Source organism: Cannabis sativa, chromosome 8, assembly GCF_029168945.1.
Source record: "Cannabis sativa cultivar Pink pepper isolate KNU-18-1 chromosome 8, ASM2916894v1, whole genome shotgun sequence".
Classification (NCBI taxonomy): Eukaryota; Viridiplantae; Streptophyta; class Magnoliopsida; order Rosales; family Cannabaceae; genus Cannabis; species Cannabis sativa.
In genome coordinates, this window is record NC_083608.1 from 38,965,285 (window position 1) to 38,984,337 (window position 19,053).

General features: G+C 33.9%; 2 protein-coding genes across 2 annotated transcripts; one reads left to right on the forward strand and one right to left on the reverse strand.

Moving 5' to 3' along the window:
- Positions 1–8,341: 8,341 nt before the first annotated feature.
- Positions 8,342–13,474, forward strand: LOC115699717 (uncharacterized). Its single transcript, XM_030627245.2, has 16 exons — positions 8,342–8,582; positions 8,659–8,748; positions 8,836–8,947; positions 9,433–9,460; positions 9,576–9,674; positions 9,815–9,884; positions 9,980–10,014; positions 10,113–10,187; positions 10,291–10,386; positions 11,083–11,146; positions 11,243–11,296; positions 11,769–11,854; positions 11,957–12,017; positions 12,114–12,178; positions 12,333–12,438; positions 12,682–13,474. The coding sequence occupies exons 1-16, from the start codon at positions 8,517–8,519 to the stop codon at positions 12,931–12,933; spliced, it is 1,359 nt and encodes a 452-aa protein (XP_030483105.2). The 5' UTR covers positions 8,342–8,516; the 3' UTR covers positions 12,934–13,474.
- A 712-nt stretch (positions 13,475–14,186) lies between these two features.
- LOC115700793 (nuclear cap-binding protein subunit 2) lies at positions 14,187–18,550 on the reverse strand. Its single transcript, XM_030628441.2, has 9 exons — positions 18,372–18,550; positions 18,121–18,207; positions 17,428–17,651; positions 16,804–16,942; positions 16,684–16,717; positions 15,787–15,897; positions 14,984–15,034; positions 14,783–14,886; positions 14,187–14,433 (listed from the first exon to the last, which is right to left on the reverse strand). The coding sequence occupies exons 2-9, from the start codon at positions 18,136–18,138 to the stop codon at positions 14,359–14,361; spliced, it is 756 nt and encodes a 251-aa protein (XP_030484301.1). The 5' UTR covers positions 18,139–18,207; positions 18,372–18,550; the 3' UTR covers positions 14,187–14,358.
- Between the last annotated feature and the right edge of the window lie 503 nt (positions 18,551–19,053).

Below are 19,053 nucleotides of genomic sequence, written 5' to 3' on the forward strand. Positions count from 1 at the left end.
TTGTGAGCATATCATTACATGAAATTGATGTCTCAAATTTCACAAGGGAAATTTGAATTTCTATGTTTACATTAGGAATAATTTTTTCCCTAAACTTAAAATAGGGAATATTGGTAGAATGGGATAACATTTTCTTAATTCCCACAATACCCCCCCCCCCCCCCCCACCACCCCACATATTTGAAACCATCAACCCTCTCTCTCTTTCGCCTCTCTTTCTTTCTTTCTCCACGCCGTCGACGCTCAAACCATTTCACCGCCCCCACCTTCAAATGCACCACCACGGCTCACCTCCACCACCCACCCACTGTACCGCCCCCTTTCACTCTCTTCGTCTCTCTCTCTCTCGAACAGGAAAAAAAAAAAAAATATGGTCCGATGGTCGGACCACATGGTCCGATGGGGTCCGATACCATATTCTTTTTTTTTTTTTTTAAGGAAAACGAAGAGAGAGATGGACATGGTCCGATGGTCGGACCACATGGTCCGATGGTCGGACCACATGGTCCGATGGGTCCGATTGGTCGGACCCCATCGGACCATGTGGTCCGACCATCGGACCATATGTTTTTTTTTTTTTTTTTTTTTCTGGCCCGAGAGAGAGAGAGAGAGACAAAGTAGATAGAGGGGGGTATTTTTGGAGTTTTGAAAAAAGAGTCATATTTTTCATAGTGTAAAATGTATTGGTTCAAAAAAGAAATTTTGAAAATTTTTAAGTATAGAAAATCAAATTTCCCTTTCACAATGGTGTTTTATGGTGAAATGCACCAAATTTTAGGTTGAATTGTGAATCTTTTTCGGAGTTAAGATTGTTGCAACTTTAGTAAAAAATTTGCAAATATATGAGATGTATTTTATCATTCAAAGTTTGGAATAATTTAATTGAGCATTATTTAAAATTTTGCTAGAGTACGAAATAACATGACGTATTTTATCAATTCTTTTCTTTAAGATAGCTTCTATAGCATAATTAGAAGCTCCACACATTCACATTATTTCAAAATGAATGTTTCAATTAGGATGTTAAATAATGGGTGCAATAGTTAACGTAGTTTTTTATTTCTCAAAAGCAATATAAAAATCGTGGTTGAAAACAAGTGCATTATCTTTCTCAAGTAAATGGCATAGAGGTCGTGAAATTTTACTAAAATCTTTTATGTGATAATTTTGACTTAGGGTTTTGAACCCTATTCACTAGTAGAGAGTTAGCCATCTCCAAGAGGTAGGTTAGGTGTATGTCGATCATAGTGCATAATAGGAAGTTGAGCACTGATATTGTACAACTAGACTTAGTAGACTTTGATATCATTCTAGAGATGAATTTTTTGTCTAAGTATGCGGTTAGTATTGATTGCAAGAGAAAAATGGTGACGATTCAGCCTAAGGGTGAGGAGTCATTTGTTTTTGTGGGATTGATTCAGGGTTTTCTAATTCCAGCCTGAGGGTGACGATTCAAACTTTGATATCATTTATTAAATTGTTCTTCATCTTCTGATTTTTCTTTCAAAGTTAATAGTATATTTTATAAAAGTTCAGTCATGCTTTTCTTATGTAAGTTAGGCTGTTAATATTTTGGTATATCTATTATAATGTATGTCGTTAACTGCATTCTGCCAATAATAGTATTTTATCGATTTATGATATATAATATAATATGTTGTCAAGTTAGAGGTGAGATTCAATTTATGCAAGATCAATTAATTTGCGCTTTTATTATATATAACTCTCAGTTGTAATTAATGGTATAGAATTGCAACTATTTTTTGAATTAATATCAGTATTAAAATAGAAATTGCATAGCTACATATCTACCTTACCAAACTCTTTATCTGATTACCCCCTTTCACTCATCATTTTATTATTTTTAATTTATTTATAATTCTACATTTTTCTATTTACTAAACTAACCTTTAGTGGTAATTTGTCTCCCTATAGATACGACAAAGTCCGTTTACTAACGCGACTGCTGTGTAACAAATTGGGTGATATCATCGTCATTTAGTATATTTCCATATTGGGAAGATACGATCCTCGGATGAAATCTTAAGAGTTAAGTTTTGATATTGTAGGATCTTATAATTAATGAGTATGATTATGAGTTGGATGTCTGGACGCTCGTTGATCACTTCTTTAGATGCTCTAACTGAGGTCTTGCATATACATGTTGTATATGAGGGATGACTTACTAGGATGAGATATCTGTCCAACATCCAGAAGACATGACTTACTAATGGATCTAGTCCATTATATTGGTTGGGTCTGTTGTTAGGCTTGAAGTAACTAAGTTGTATTACTTTTGGTATTACACGTGTCTTCATCCAGAAATACAAATTACACTAAGTTATGTATATATATAATATATAAGTAATATAAATAACTATGTATATAATAATTATACTATATGGTATAATTAGTAGAATAATTGTCCTAACTTGGATTAAAGGGGATTTTTTTTCTTACAGTTCCCCGGAAACGACACTAAAAATATGTTGCACCAAAAATGGTACGTTTTAAATTTATCAACTAGCAAGCACATGACTCTTTTATTGCAGTGTAGAGATTGTGAAGAACGAGGTTGAACCCATGAAAATTGTGTGAAATCAAAGAAAATACTTTTTGTTTACACCAAAAGTAGCCTTGATGATGTGGACATCAATGTTTGACATGTGACAAGAAATATGACATCTTGGAGTTGAGTAGTCCTGAGTCATAGCAAGTCGACCTGGGAGGGGTCCCTAGCCCTACGCCCAGGTTGACTTTGAGAACTCCAGAATGGAATTTTAGACTTCAATAGCTCGTTTCCAACTCACAGTCTTTTAATATTTTGTACATGAAGACATGGAGTAACCAAATCCAAGCCTCGGGAGCTAAAAATACATGAACCTACACCTTAGAAGTCAACTTGGGCACTTAGGGTTAAACCCAGCTCCCAGGTTGACATCCTCAACTAGGGTTTCAGCTTTTAGAACCATCTTAGTGAAAATGGGTCAAACATTGCATGGGGACATGAACTATACATACCATAGAAATATTTCAAGCATTAGAATCAAACTCGGAGAAAGTTCATTTTTAAGCACCCAGAGCACTCGGTGCCCAGACACCCAGCTCCCAGGTTAATTTGTCAATCTAGGCTCCTTCCAAGTATCAGATCGATGATATAACTTTTGCAACTTCTTTGTCTTCATCAAAAATAGAAAAATATGTACTTTTGGGGAAGAAACAATACTTCCTGGGTGTCAGAAGCAAGGCCTAGCGCCCAAGTTAACATTTTGTCAACTTGGACCGATTCTAATTATGTTTTATGAGAAATCTTCCAAGCATGTTCTCCGTTTGCAGCAAGGATTAAGATTCAACTATTTCTAGGGACCAACGAAGATTCTGAAGGGCCATAAAGGGGACCTAACGGCTAGGTTGACACTTGGCACTAGGGTAAGCCCCCAGGTTAACATATTGTCAACCTGGGCTGTTTCCAATCAAATTCTCAAAAAAGTGTTCCAAGAATTTTTTTTGTCATCTAAAATAATGAAGATTCAAGAAAAATTAGAGAGAAACTACAAACCCGAGCCCCTAGAATCAGAGCCCAACGCCCAGGTTGACTTGGTGCTCGGCCTGGCGCCCAAGTTGACAATCAATCTGGTGCGCTGGTTTGAATTATTCAAATGACAAATTTGATTCAACCATTCAATTTGGAATGCTCAAAATGGGGTAGGAGACCTTGTCCTCAAGTTCTAGAACCTAGGAAGTATCAAAACGACATCCACAAAACTCAAAGATAAGCACTCAATGCCCAAGTTGACAAATGGCCTAGTGCACTGGGTTCTGCTTATCCGATTATGATTTCGTCTCGACGGTCTGTCTAGTTTTTCACAATAATTAAGATCCATGAAGTCAGAGAGGTAAAATTCACAACTTCTCATTTCTCATGTCCAACATGGGAAGAACACTCGAAAATGAAAAGTTTTGAGTCTCTCATTTACGTAGAACAACAACATCTTCAAGAACTGGTGACCAACTTTGCCAGAACACAAAAATAGACTAAGTGATGTTAAAATATAACTTAGGCATCATAAAGTATATTTCCTTGACGTTTTATTACTTACCCAGTGTCCAGGTTGAAGTCATATGTCAATCTGGGTGCTGGGATGTCAACCTGGACGCTCGATGTCAACTTAGGCACTGGGTCATGAACAACATTTAGTAAAACGATCATAACTCAATCAATATTAATCTGATTGACGCAATTCAACCTGGATTTCAAAGCTAGTTGATTTCTCTATCAAGTCATGTATCGCTCTTCAATCGGAATTCTAAAGTTATCAACTCCAAATTTGACCCCTAAGAGAGTTACAAAATAAGCTTTGACTTACCCGGAGCGGGTCCCGCCGTCGCGACCCGGGATCCAAAAATTGATGATCTATCTCAAAAGTTTATTTTCACTATTAGATCATCATCTACGGTCAAAAATAGCCAAATTGTATTTTTTTTTCATTATTTTATTCTTATTTTCAAGGGCCTCATTTACCTATAAAAGGAGAGCTCCCTTAGTTCATTTTTGATATTGAGCATCTCTCTCTAAAAACCAAAGCTTAAATACTTGGTCTTTTTCTGTAATGCCATCTCGTGAGAAATAAAAACTCAAAGTAGACATAGCGAGGAGTGAAACTACTATAAATTTTGTGTGTCTCTCTAAATTATTTACTTAAAACTTATTATTCATCTCACTAATCTAGCAAACTGGTGTTGACCACTTTTCAACATCAATATTTTGGTGCTTTCATTGAAAGCCACAATACCACTCCTGGTAGCCATGCCACTACTCAACAAGCAGCAGGCATTGGGATTCCCCATAAGGAAGCCAACTTTGAGCGAGCATCCAAAAGGACTTAGATTAGGGAACTTGGATCTATGGGTCCTCTACCTGATATGGGGTAGTCACTTGTTAGGGAAACGAGCTATGAGCAATCATCCGAAATGACTCTAACTCAAGATCGCAGACCTACCGGTCCACCACACACAGCTGATAGGACCAACCACAATTCTGCTCAAAGCAATTTGAACAATGTGAGAAACCAATCTCTTCCTGGGACTCTCTTCACAAGTCTAATGACTCTAGACCACCTCGTGACCCTATAAAGGGAAAGTGACCTATCTACCACGAAAGTGGAGAGTATGAGATTTAGAGGGTAAGGATTAATGAACTACTCCACACTCAAAAGTACTCTCGAGATGAACAAGTAGCTTGGTGTAGGTACTTCGCCCGAGGTCCCGATGACCAACAGTACGAATACTTCCCATTGGTGCATGGAGACATGTTGAACTTGAGCAATCAGTCCAACTCCCTCCACACATGTCACTCTAAGGAAGAATATTTTGAAGGAAATAGTTGGTATAGTACTGTGAGTAGCTCTTCATGAAGTAAACGCTCGAGAGACCACTCTATCGTCATACAGGATAAATCCCCAAAGTTGTCATCAAGGCCACACGATCAGGAAACAACCACAAGGCCTAGGTCGATCAATGCCTTTGATCGACTTGGAAGACAAAAGAGCCTGAATAACAACATCAACAGGAAGCGGCCAACTGATACACACATCACCACAGTGTGTTGGGCCAAATTTGACACTCTGGTTAAGGGTATCACTACTCAAAAGCCAATAAAGTATGAATTAGATCATGAGCGGTGTTATCCTCTCTCAGATCGAATTAAGGCTTTGGAGATCCCCTCAAATTTTAGAAATCCAGTGTGGCATCCATACACTGGCAAAGAAGACCCTATCTCTCACATACACAACTTCGAAGTACAGACTGACCTGCAAGGTATTCGAGATGATTCTCATTGTCAAGTCTTTCCTGCCACACTATAAGAAGTAGCATAGTAGTGGTATCTCAAGCTTTCTCTAGGATCTATTGATTCTTGGAAAATGCTTAAGCAAGCATTCTATGATTGATTCTCCCTATCAAGACACAGACCAATCGAACCCAGTGATTTGGTCTGCATTAAGCAACAAGACAAACCTCTAAAGGATTACCTACAACAATTCTTAGAGGAAACCATGCAGATGAAGATACTCAGTAAAGATGGCACGGTCATGGCAATGATAGCTGGACTAACAGTAATGAGTCCATTCTAGAAAGACTTGAAACTCAAATCAGCATACACCATTCAAGAGTTTCTAGATAGAGCTAACAATTTTAGCAAGCTCGAAGAAGTCGTCAAGAAGGTCAGAGGAGTTGCTTAACCAAATGCAACTGATTACACTGCTTATCTATAATCCACAATCAGTAAACGAGACAAATGCCACACACAGATGACAAGCAGTAAACGAGATTGCAAAACTATAATCCACAATCCCCTTGAGGGTACTAGAACACAGGGCCAGCCTAAAGGAGTCCTCAACATAAGGAGAACTAACAAAAGTATAGTCTCACTCTAACAGTTCCAGAATGGAAGAAAAATGATATTTTAGAGTTTTTTTCAACCATTTAATGGTGAAATTCCACATAAGCTCTTTCATCAAGATGAATAATAATTTTGTTTGTACTATGTTGTGGTTGTGCCTCTAAAGGCTTGTGTTGTGCCGAAAAGTTTTTATCACATTTTATGATTCTATTTGATTTAATTTTTATATTTTTCTTTTCAAAAAATAATATCAAATTTGTAGAAGTGTTTAGATAAAAAAATAAAAGTCATTCTATTAATTCAAAGATCTTTTTTTTGGGGGGGAAATTTGGAAAAAAAAAAAAAAAGAAAAGAAAAACAATGGACTATTAGAATAAATTATATAATTTTCAATTTATTCATATATATTTTTATTTTTAATAATAGTAAATATAATTTGAAAGAACTTTCCATTAATTTTATTTTTAAGTAGTTTTGCAAACAACAAAAATAAATCAATTTTTTTTAAGCATTAACACACACTATAATAAATTTTGTTTATCTTAATATAGAGCGCTTCACAACAATTTTTCTAAAATAGAGAAATTTTTAAAAAATTAAAAAATCGTACTAAAAACATGCTACAACAGATGATTTAAACTTTTTCTTCATTTTAAAGTTTTTTTTTTTTTTTTAAATTTAATATTTATGCTCTATAAATATATAGATCGAATACTATTCATTGCTTTAAATATCTATTCTATATATAATGTGGGTATATAACAGAATTTTTGGTTTATGAGAAATTATTGGGTGACTTTTTTTTTCAATAAAAAAAATAACAAATTATTAGATGTTGCCACGTAAAGGGTTTAAACCTAAATATAACTAATCCACCTAAAGTGTTACAATTAATAATAAATTTGTTCATATTGTTTAATTTTTATTAAAAATTATTTTCAAATTTTGATATTTAGAATTATTTAAATTTTAAATATTATTTTAAATTAAATTTGAATGTTTTGATAGTTTAACCAGATGAACATTTTTCATTAATTCTGAAGATAAATTTAGGACGAATAATAATTTTTTTTTAATTACTATTACAAAATATAAAAGTAATTTTTATTTTTATTTAAATCACTATTATGCTTTCAAATTTCAATGATTATCACTATATTGAATATTATTAATTTTAAAATTATGATATTAAAAAAAATTAAAAACTAAAATAAAATTAACAGGCACGTAACATCTACCTAGTATGGACATGTGTATAGATTAATATTATATATTTAAAATGAATAAAATATAATATATTTTTTTTAAAAAATAGAATTTTGTTAATGTATTTAAATAAACTAATATATTGTGTAATTTAAAATAAAAAAAGTAAATTTTTTATGATATATATTAAAAGATGGAATAAAAAAACTGTTGGGAGTGCTCTTAAGAAAAAATAAAAAATTGCCTTTTTTTTTTTTCTAACAAAAAATTGCTTATCTTAATTGCAATAATAAAAATATTTATATATAAAAAATAAAAAATAAAAGGGTTTCCTAAAAATAAAAGGGTAAATACTATTTTGGACCCTTTGTTTTATAAAAGTTACCAATTGGACCCTGTGTTTTTTTAAATGACAAAATGGACCTTGTATTTTCTAAAATAGTACAAATAGGACCCTGAATTGATTTTTTGTCAAAATAAAGTTTAATTATAATCCGATCTAAAAGTGCTATAACAAAACAGTTTACATTTTTGGTATCTTTTCATATTAAGCGTTGTCTTCAAGTTGGTTGTATTAAAAAAAAAGTTGTCAAAAATTAAGCTCAGTGTCTTTTTTTTACTATTTTAGAAAATACAGGGTCCATTTTGTCATTTAACAAAACACAGGGTCCAATCTGTAACTTTTGCAAAACACAAGGTCCAAAATGGTATTTACCCAAAATAAAATAATAATATTAAGAAGAAGAAAGGGCTTAAGCCTTAGGCAGGGTTTTTAGCAAAAGGAGGAACGCCTCTTAACTCTAGCACAGCCATCGCTCGTTCAACAACCTTATTTTCTTCTTCAGAAACTGTATACTTAGTAGGGTTTATACCATCCCTTGCTTCACCATTGTTCGCAACTACACCAACTATGAAGGTCAAAGTAATCTCTCGTTCCACAGACGAATTCACTCGAGAACGAAGCCAAGATCTTCAGGTGAGGTCTTGTTATCCACTCGATATATTTAGTCTACTTTTCTGAAAATTTTCTAACTTTTTGCTATTATGATTAGAGGGTATTCCGTAATTTCGACCCCAACATTCGAAGCCAAGAGAAAGCTGTCGAGTATGTTCGGGCTCTCAACGCCGCCAAATTGGAGAAGGTAATTTGTACCGGCGATTTTATGTATTATTATTTTTTTATACTTGGGCATGTTGGGGGTTTTTACTCTTTTTTCTTTTTCCTAAAGATATTTGCGAGGCCGTTTATTGGAGCAATGGATGGGCACATGGATGCTGTTTCGTGCATGACCAAGAATCCTAACCACTTGAAAGGAATTTTTTCGGGCTCAATGGATGGAGGTATGTTGATTATTTTATGACAATGTTATTGCTTTTAGTCTCTGATTGGCAGCTGAGAAAGCTTTGTTAAATTAAGAACAAGTTAAAGATGGTTGAACAATAGGACTAACATTGTCTTGGTTACCGAAGATGATTCTCTTTTCCCTCATCTTTCAACTTTGACTGTGATATCACGTTGTTTCTCCTACATTTTATCTAGCTGGGGTAAGATGATATTAGAAAAGTGAATAGGTGATTGTGCTAGCTCCTTGCCAGGACAGAAGTTGGTGATTTCTGACATTAACAATATAATTTTGACATGTAGTGAACAATTTTATTTATTTATTAGTTATTTATTTAAGTTGATAAAAAAGATAGAATCATTAGAAATTAGATACTGCGTCCTTTATCGGTGTGCAGAGAATTTTGAATAATATTTAAACATCTTAGCGTTGAGAAACTTGAGATCCTTGACTAAAGTAATATGTGTTTTCTCATCTTTGCAGAAATTCGTCTTTGGGATTTAGCTACAAGGTATGACACTGGCACTATGGACTGGGTTTTGTTTATTCTTCTAATTGTTCTTTTGTTGCTACTTTGGGCATAATTTGATGTAATTTACGTGCAAATGCTTTGTTGTATTAAAAAGGCAAACAGTTTGCAAATTTCCTGGCCACCAAGGAGCTGTAAAAGGTGTAGCTGCATCTACAGATGGACGCCTCCTTGTTTCTTGTGGCACTGATTGCACGTAAGGACAAAATCTTGAATGTGTCTATCTATATTGTCTGATACTTTAAAAATTAAAAGAACCATATGTACCCCCCATACTCTTATCATATCGTGATTTTTCATTCTTGGAATAATAATTCTTTTGGGTCTTGTATTTAGTGTCAGGCTTTGGAATGTCCCTTCTTCTGATGTAGTGGAACCAAGTGACTCAACTGAAAAATCTACTCAGGTGGGTTTTTTTTTCTTATTTTGTATGTTGATGTATGTATTGAGTTAAATTTACTTTTATATATTTAGCTAACAAGCTATATTTCATGCTTCCAGGCCCTGGAAGAATATGTTTGGAAGAACGCATTTTGGTAAGCATCTTAATGGAATTTCTGCATGTAGTAGACTAAATTTTCTTCCGATGCAATGTTTTAATTTCCAATTGTTTTTTTTTTATTTTTTTCTACAGGGCTGTTGATCACCAGTGGAATGGTGATCGCTTTGCCACTGCTGGAGCAGGAGTTCATATATGGAATCACAATAAGTTCTGATTCAACCTTGTTATTCTCTTTAAGAGTGATAAGTTAGTAATATTGTTTTTCTCCATTGTTGCATGACATGACATTGTATATACCTATGATTTACAGGTCAGTGCCAGAAAAGATATTTGAATGGGGTACAGACACGGTGATATCTGTTCGATTCAATCCTGGAGAGCCAAATGTCTTAGCAACAACCGCAACGTACGTATAGGATTCTGTTAATTAGATATATGCTAAAAGTAGTAAATTATGCTATGATTCAGCTTCAACATGCCATATACTTTTTAGATCAAGTATTCCATCAATGCAATTGACCAGTGTTAGTGGTGTGCATATGTTTGCTCACTCTAAATTATGTGGGGATGAGAATAAAATCTGGTCTAAGTGAATAGAATTAGACAGCTTGTGGTGATTGAGTTGGTCAGAACTCAGAAGGAAAAAAGGGGAGCCGGTTCATTTTGTAGCAGTGCAATGATGAACTAGTAATTTTCTGAGGATTTAAGTCTTAATAAATGTTTAATTTTGTGTTGGACACTCTTACCAGTCTTTGTTTCAGCTACTTGGGTTCCTCTTGCAATTTCGCAATGGCTAGGTTTTTGGCATTTCTATTAGTTTATTGGATTTGGTGTGAAGGGTAACTTATGAGCCTACTATCTTTAGTGATAGTGGAAGCAAGTTGAGCTGAATGCCTCTATAAAGGCACAGCACACATTGTAGCGTGTAAATATCATATAGTTAGCCTTACTTTCACTTATGGGTAATAAAGTTGGTAAATAATCTCCAAGGATCAATTATCACTTTGGTCTTAGCTTCACTTCTATGGTCATTTTTTCCTTTTTAATATTGTTTGGAAGCATATTCTACTACTAAATAATTTTATTATATATTCTTTTCCAGTGACCGCGGTATTGTACTGTATGACTTGCGGACGTCAAAAGAAGTAACAAAGATAATAATGAGGGTATTTATGGCACATCTCACATTGATATTCACTATGATTATTTAATGATGCCCAAATTATTTCCAACTATTCTTACCTTTTATTTTATTGTGACAGACAAGAACCAATTCCATTGCTTGGAATCCTATGGAGCCAATAAATTTCACTGCTGTAAGCACATTTATTAAACTCCTGCGGTTTAGTAGTGCTTCTGAATTTGTTCATTTTGGAGGTTTTAGATCTCTATGTGCATATCATACTTATGAAATTGTTTTATAATACATTTGTAGTTTTAGCTGCTTCTGTTGTTGGAATAAGGGTTGTGACTTGTGTGAAATGTAGTCTAACTTCATTTGAAAAGGTTTTTTTTTTAGTACTAAAATTGTTTAACTTGATAAAAAATAATTCTCAAGTTGAATTAAGTAAATAAATAATTGGGAGTAAAAGATGTGGCATTTAGAAGGTTTCTCCCTCATGTAGCATGTAGGCATGAGCATGACCTTCATTCTAACAAAATCATAGTAAGGTTTGATAGATTCTTGTTGTAGTATCCTATGGTATAGAATATACAAATATAGGTATATCCTCTTGTTTTTTTTAAGAATACTCAGCTGTTATGCATATCAATCCTTTGATTAATCAGGCAAATGAAGACTCCAATTGCTATAGTTATGATGCTAGGAAGCTCAGTGAAGCTAAGTGTGTACATAAAGATCATGTTTCTGCAGTGTAAGTTGCTAATGTAATATCTTTGTTGAATTTATATTTTACACCTCAAGTTATTTCATATACGAATATGGCACTTTTTTTCACATTTCTTTTCTTTTCTAGGATGGATATTGATTATTCTCCAACTGGTCGGGAATTCGTGACTGGTTCTTATGATAGAACAGTGAGTACTGCATTGATGAGTCAATTATGCTTTCTTCGGACAGTAATTTAGTTAATAAACGGTCCAATGATTCTATTGAAAAATTTCTTTGTGCAGGTAAGAATTTTCCCATTTAATGGTGGTCACAGCCGAGAAATTTATCATACAAAGAGAATGCAAAGGTTTGAACAGTTTTCCTTTTTGAATTCAGTCATGCTTCTACTTTTTTAGCTGCCCGGATTCTTGATATATTATAAGCTGTGTCTAAATTTTCTAAGCAATCTTATCTTTTGTATCTGGCCTTACCATTCCTATTTGCTTCCTCTTTTACTGCAGGGTGTTTTCTGTTAAATTCAGCTGCGATGGAACTTATGTTATTTCTGGTAGTGATGACACCAACCTTAGACTTTGGAAGGCTAAAGCATCAGAACAATTGGGAGTTGTAAGAATCACTTACTTTATTTATGTCCTCACTGTTCAAACTGGATCAAGCATCTTGATTACTGCTAGGCGAAGTGGATAGACTTGATAAAAATTTGTAAATAATGTCTTAAATTTGGCAACATGTTTTTAGCCAGTCTGTAGCATAGCTCCAAACAGTGTGTCCAACTTGTTCTTTAGGATGTTTCTTTTGTCAAGTACCTACTTTTAAGCTCTTAACTTCTAACCATTTGTTACTGTGCAGCTTCTTCCGAGAGAACAGAAAAAGCACGAGTATCAAGAGGCTGTCAAGAACCGCTACAAGCACCTACCCGATGTCAAGCGAATTGTGAGACATAGACATTTGCCCAAACCAATATACAAGGCCACTAATCTCAAGCGCACCATGACAGATGCTGAAAGAAGAAAAGAAGAGAGGAGGAAGGCACACAGTACCCCTGGAAGTATTACCACACAGCCCTTGCGTAAAAAGAGAATCGTAAAAGTAGTAGAGTAATGAACAGAAGAGCGGTCGTTTGGGGGCGTCTTGGTCACAGAAAACAAGAGATAAGCCCATTTTCACTGCTAATTGAGTGAAGACATTGCAGCAGCAGTAGGAAAACAGTAAACGGAGTATGAACCTGACTTTGTGGCAGATGCTAGCAGAAAATATACGAGGGTCTAGCATGGCTCCTGGAATCCAATTTTGTAGTTTCAACGAAAGTTTAGTCTAATAATCATTTGTTGGGATGATGGTATTCGTAATTAAATAGTTTGTGTTTTGAGTCTGATGAAGAGACAGTGGGTGTTAAGACTAAATGTATGGCATGATTAATGTTTTAAATTCAATTTTAACGGGGGCTCCACCCTCAGGCAATGTTTTAGATGTAGCATAGCAAGTAGGGGTGGCAAAACGTGTCATCGTGTCGTGTTCGTGTCATATTTTATGTGACTCGTTTTTATATTTCGTGTCAAACGTGTTGTTCTGTTTTTTGACTCGTGTTTAATTATCTCAACTCTAACTCGATCCGTAAAAAATCGTATCGTGTTTGTATCGACCTACTGTGATTTGTTTTGCTATTATTGAAGCTGGAATTGTAAAGAAAAATAATAAATTTAAGTTCCATTAAAAAATTTATATACATTTGTATATATAGTTTGTTATATATATAATAAAATTTAATAAAATTAAAATATTTTTAATTTAATATTAAAGAAAATTAAATTTAAATTTTTTTAATTTTACATTGAATATATTTTTATATAATTATATTATTATTATTAATTTTTTTTATTTTATTATATTTAAAAAAATCGTGTCAAATGTGTCACATTAAGCGGGTCGTGTCGTGTTCGACCCGTTTTTATTTCGTGTCAAGTCGTGTTGATCCGTGTTTAATTTTCCTGACCCTAACCCGTAAAATTCGTGTCGTGTTTGTGTGCCGTGTCGAAACCCGTTTTGCCACCCCTAATAGCAATAGCAAGTTCTATTTCCAATCCAAAATATTAGTGTATCGATGCTTCACTCGCAATTTACATGACACTATAACGTGGATGGATTTAATTTTATTTTCAAGCGAGTGAGGACTACATTTTTAGGAGTTGAGCTTAAATTCTTTCAATCAGTAATTAGTACTGTCATTTAAGTACTTCAAGATCGTAAATTCGTAATGAAATTACAAGTGACTTTAATAGAAAAATGAGGAGATTTCTACTACAAAGTGCTTGGATTTCTGTGACTCGAGTACTTATAACTGAACAGCAATAATCTGGAAACAAAAGGATTTGGTTCATTTGGCATAAAATCACTGTGTTAAGACATAATCGATAGTCTCAGTTAATCGCCTGCTTACTGTAACACGACCAAATGCACAAACTAAGCTATAAAAATTAACAAAAATTTAATGTTTTGAAGTTGTTGGTAAGATGACAATGAATCTTGCTAGTTTCGCCGCTTTCCATCATCTTCCTCTTCATCATCGGAGTCACCGCTCTCGCGAAACCTCGGATTTTTCTCCTGCGGAACCAAATAAATTTAAGGTAAACGAACCAAGAATGGAAAACACATCTCAAAAGAAGAAAAAAGAAAGATAAGTGCAACCTGCGGCCAATCATATAGATAATCATATGATAGAAGGTTTTAACCAGACATTTCTTTTGAACACTGTCATCTATGTCAAACATGTTTTAAAAGGCTTTTTCAGCCTTGAAACCGTTTTCAACAGTGAAGATTAACATATTTGGTATATTAATTATATGTGGGTAAATGTAGTTTACCATCTTAGTTTTAACAAATAAACACTAAACATGATGAGCTTCCAAACTTTGTTGAGGAAATAAAGGTGAAAGGTGTCACTAGAAATTACCGGTCGGGGTTCGTGATCAGTGTTCTTCCGTGAGTCATTGTCGGAGTGTCTCTTGGAGCTCTCATAACGACGATCATCATCTCGATATCTTTTCCGATTATAATCTGCTTTTCAAAATAAATATTAACCAGAAGTAAGAAAACACGAAAAACAGGTTTGTCAGATATTCAGATTACAGAAATAGGTGGTCAGAATAACTACCTCTGTTCCGATAAGAACCCCCATGACCATGATTTCCACCTTGTCTACCAACTGGAGGAATAAAAGGCGAGAGCATATTACAAATATAGTACATAATATTTACAATTTCACCTCTACACATTCAAGAGTTTTTAAAAAACAAACAAAAATGAAAAATTAGCTCACAACTCTCATGTATATAAAGAAACTAACGACAATTTGATCAAGCCAAACAGGGTATGTCTTCAACCAAGTTCACTGTACAAATATAATTTTATTACTATCCTTGTCATAACCCAAGTTATGGAATATTGACAACAATCATACATTTAAAAACAACTATAAACTAAGACATTCCGACCTTCACAACTGGTCTTTGTTACAAATGGAACTTTAACTTAAACAAGACCTTATTAAAGCAAAACATAAATACAATTTAATATCTTTTATGAAAAGGAAAAGAAATACAGCACATCATTCCATGATATTCAAATAAACTTAAGGATGGTGATGTGTAAAAATTGGGTCGTCTAATCCTACACAGTAGCATCTTAATGTAACTGAAACTAATAATTGTCTATATCAAATAAATTAAATGAACAAGTTTGGGAAATCTGATCATACACCAGCATATTGGCATGACTAAAACTAAAATAGTGTGGAAAAGAAAAATTCATATGATAACTTGAAGCAGCATCTGCTTCTTCAAAAGCTCTAGTTCTATAAGGTAAGTGAAGATAAGTATTTGAGCAAGAAATAAAAGTTTGAAGCTTTGAATTATAGGTACATGCAATTATACTATAAAAGAGCTCTCCACAACTTACATGGAGGTGCCATGACAGGTGGGAAAGTGCCCAACGACCCAGCACCATAATCCACAAGCTGCCTCTGAGCTTCCAATTCTTTCTGAACTAGTTTTCCATAGCCCCCTCTACGTATTACATATTAAGGAAACTAAACAGTAGAAAGTTTCAACTCAAAATTTAGATATGCAATTTTTTCAAACACAAACATTAGAACATCAAGCAAATAAAAGTAATAATAAATTAGAACAAGGCCACATTTTTAAATATTGCCAAACACACAAGAACCTAACAATTTTTATAATTTAATTAAGATATAAATATCCATAGAGCATTTAGCTCATATTGGTTAGTTGATTATCCATATCAAAACTTTAGTTCTAACTAATCAGGCACAAAAGATCGAAATTGGTTCTGCTTTAAAATCCCACCAAAGTACTATTGGCAGGATGAAAGATGGATTATACATAATGCCTTTCAACTGTGTACCTAATCTATATCCTTATCATGTTCCTTTTACTTAAATTTAGGCTTATTAATTAGCCCAGTTAATTAATAAAACTTATTATATCTCATCTATTCCATAGGGTCCAAAACAAACCAATCCACCCATCTGTCATCAAAATCAAGCATATCTCCATAACAAACTGTGAGCTATGAAGCTTACTTCAACACTACATAATGTTTTTTTTTTGGTAGCAATTCTATGGTTAACTGTACCTACTTCTTACGTAATCATGTGAAAACTAAAACCAGACAATAGGAGCACTCTACAAAAACTGAATGTTATGACAAACACATAATTTTAATAATTAATCAGTGTAGATTGCATGAAAGATCAAGATGCATTCTTTGGACTCAGGGAAATAATAGAAAATGACAATGCAGACACTGTAACAGACAAATTTACAAGGATATCTGGATCATAGTCTGTACGATATTCGTCACGGACCTGCATAAGTACAAAGAAGAACAACTAAATAAAAAGACGTATAAATTAGTAACTGGTCAATGCAGGAAAAAGGAATAACAATTCACCTGTCCACCACTTCGACCTCGGCCCCATTGCCTGCCTTCTTGGAATCCCCAATCAAAATCCACACGAATAGGACGATCATCAAGAATTGTCCCACTTATATATTTGACAGAATCCTCTGTATCCTCTCTAGAATAGTATCTGCTAGGACAAATTTATAAACTCAAAGACATTAATAAATGAACAATTTCGATATATAAAACCAGGATAGAAATTAAAATACTCAAAGTCTACTCCTATCAATGCTATACAAAATTTATAAGAAAATTGCACACAACATGAATGTTAGAAACAAATGAAATGTGAAAACAATGCAGTATCATGATTCTAAAATTAGCTTCAAGATACACGGGAACACATGGTGCACTCCAACCCTAAAGAGCATAATGATTGAAGTTCAATAGATAAAGAAAACACAGCAATCGGTACTATCAGCACATGCATGTCATCAGTATCTATCAAATGATTATAGATTAAGTGTTTCGACATAGAAAGTATATATAACCTTGACTTGCAACAAACATTTTTCAGAGATTCCATCTAATAAAAATAATTTATAAACTTTACTTGGTTAAAGATTTCAAAGGCCGAATTAATATTGATTATAAGGAGAATGGAGCCCTTACATTACAAAACAAAAACCACAAGGTGTTTTTGTATTCTTATCCAATCCCATAATAATCTTCTTAATTTCTCCGGCACGGGAGAAAAGCTCATAAACTTGCTCTTCAGTTGTATAAAAGGACATATTCCCAACATAACAAGTATTCGATGCCAAAAGTGCTTGTTCGAATTCCTCTTGCGAGCCGGGAAATCTTCTATCCCGATATGCTGAAAGCTTTGTTAGATCCTAAGACAAAATTAAGAAGAAACAAATTAACTAAATACGCATGTAACAGAGTACTAATAGTCCAATGCACAATACATTGACCACTCATTAGGGTAATGATTTCATAAAGAAACCAACATTCTGTCTGGTATCCAAATAAAATTTGAAATTGTTCTGAGTACATAATTGCCAATAAAAAAAGTCCCAAGTATAAAAATATTATTATCAATAATACACCATACATAGTCTTCACGGAATGTTATATGAAGCATGCATAAATTCCCAACATGATGAGAAACTATACACCATCACTACAATTAGCATATCATTTCTGAAAACCCTAAACCCTTAGCACATCTTTATTTTAAGCAAATTTAATTTTAGATAGTTAATTCTGACCACCTCTATGACATTCCCATTGCAATATTCTTCCGACCTTTCAACCAGTATTACCATTAAAAAAATTATACGAGAAACTAAAAAAGCTTACCTTGAATAAAGAAGCCATGGCGTTGTGTGACTTGGGAGAATCCCACTAAGCAGAATTTAGAGAAAATCAGTTCCACAATACGCAAAGCTACACAAAAACAAAACACAAACCAAATGGTCAAAAGCACACCCAGAATTCATAGAAGGAGATCGTACAAACACACAGAATACCAAATTAGAGTGGAGATCGAAGTGGGGAAATAATGAAAGGAGAATAGGAGAAAAATGGGTTAAAGGAAAGGAGAGGTTTACTTGAGGCTGGCTCCACTTCGTCTGGTTCTATGGGGTTGTCGGACCCTCCTCCCTTAACTCTCTCCTCATTCACCACGGACGGAGCCCTCTCAAAGCTTACACAGCCGTAGCGGTAGGTCTCTTTGTCTCTGTATTGCTTTTGGTAAGCCAACAAACGGCGTCGTATGCTTTAATTTTTTGGCTTAATTTATAGAGATTTTTTGCCAAAACTTTTTATTTATAATACTACAAATTTAATTTTTTTATTAAAGTTTTAAAATTATAAAAATATAACATTTTTTTATTAAAAAAAATAGTGTGAAAAAACAACATAACATCAAACACGCTACAATATGTAAATCAACTAGAAATAAATTATAAATAAACTATAAAATAACAAAAAAAAAAAAAAAAACATCGAAAAGCAACGAAAAACAAAAAGACATATCAACTCCACTACAATATGCAAATCAACTAGAGCTCAATTGTAAATAAATTATAGGCTAATTAGGATTTTTGCCTCCTGAACTTTGACATGTATTAAATCATGCCCCTGAACTTTTAAGATCGTTAAAAATGCCCCCTGAACTATTAAAATTGTTGTATTGAAAGACTTTTGTCAAATTTCATTCAGTGTTTTTTGAAAAAGAGAACGAGGCCAATGTCTCAGACTAGCCCCATCCCCGATATGGATAAGAATCCT

Bases quoted from the DNA above. Each gene is read 5' to 3' on its own strand.
- LOC115699717 (XM_030627245.2), top strand. From the start codon at position 8,517: ATGAAGGTCAAAGTAATCTCTCGTTCCACAGACGAATTCACTCGAGAA. The intron at 11,297-11,768 runs GTAAGCACATTT...TTGATTAATCAG, and splicing joins AGCCAATAAATTTCACTGCT to GCAAATGAAGACTCCAATTG. The intron at 12,179-12,332 runs GTTTGAACAGTT...CTTTTACTGCAG, and splicing joins CATACAAAGAGAATGCAAAG to GGTGTTTTCTGTTAAATTCA.
- LOC115700793 (XM_030628441.2), bottom strand. The intron at 16,718-16,803 runs GTGAATTGTTAT...GTACTTATGCAG, and splicing joins GAGGTCGAAGTGGTGGACAG to GTCCGTGACGAATATCGTAC. The intron at 14,887-14,983 runs GTAGTTATTCTG...TTTGAAAAGCAG, and splicing joins GGGTTCTTATCGGAACAGAG to ATTATAATCGGAAAAGATAT.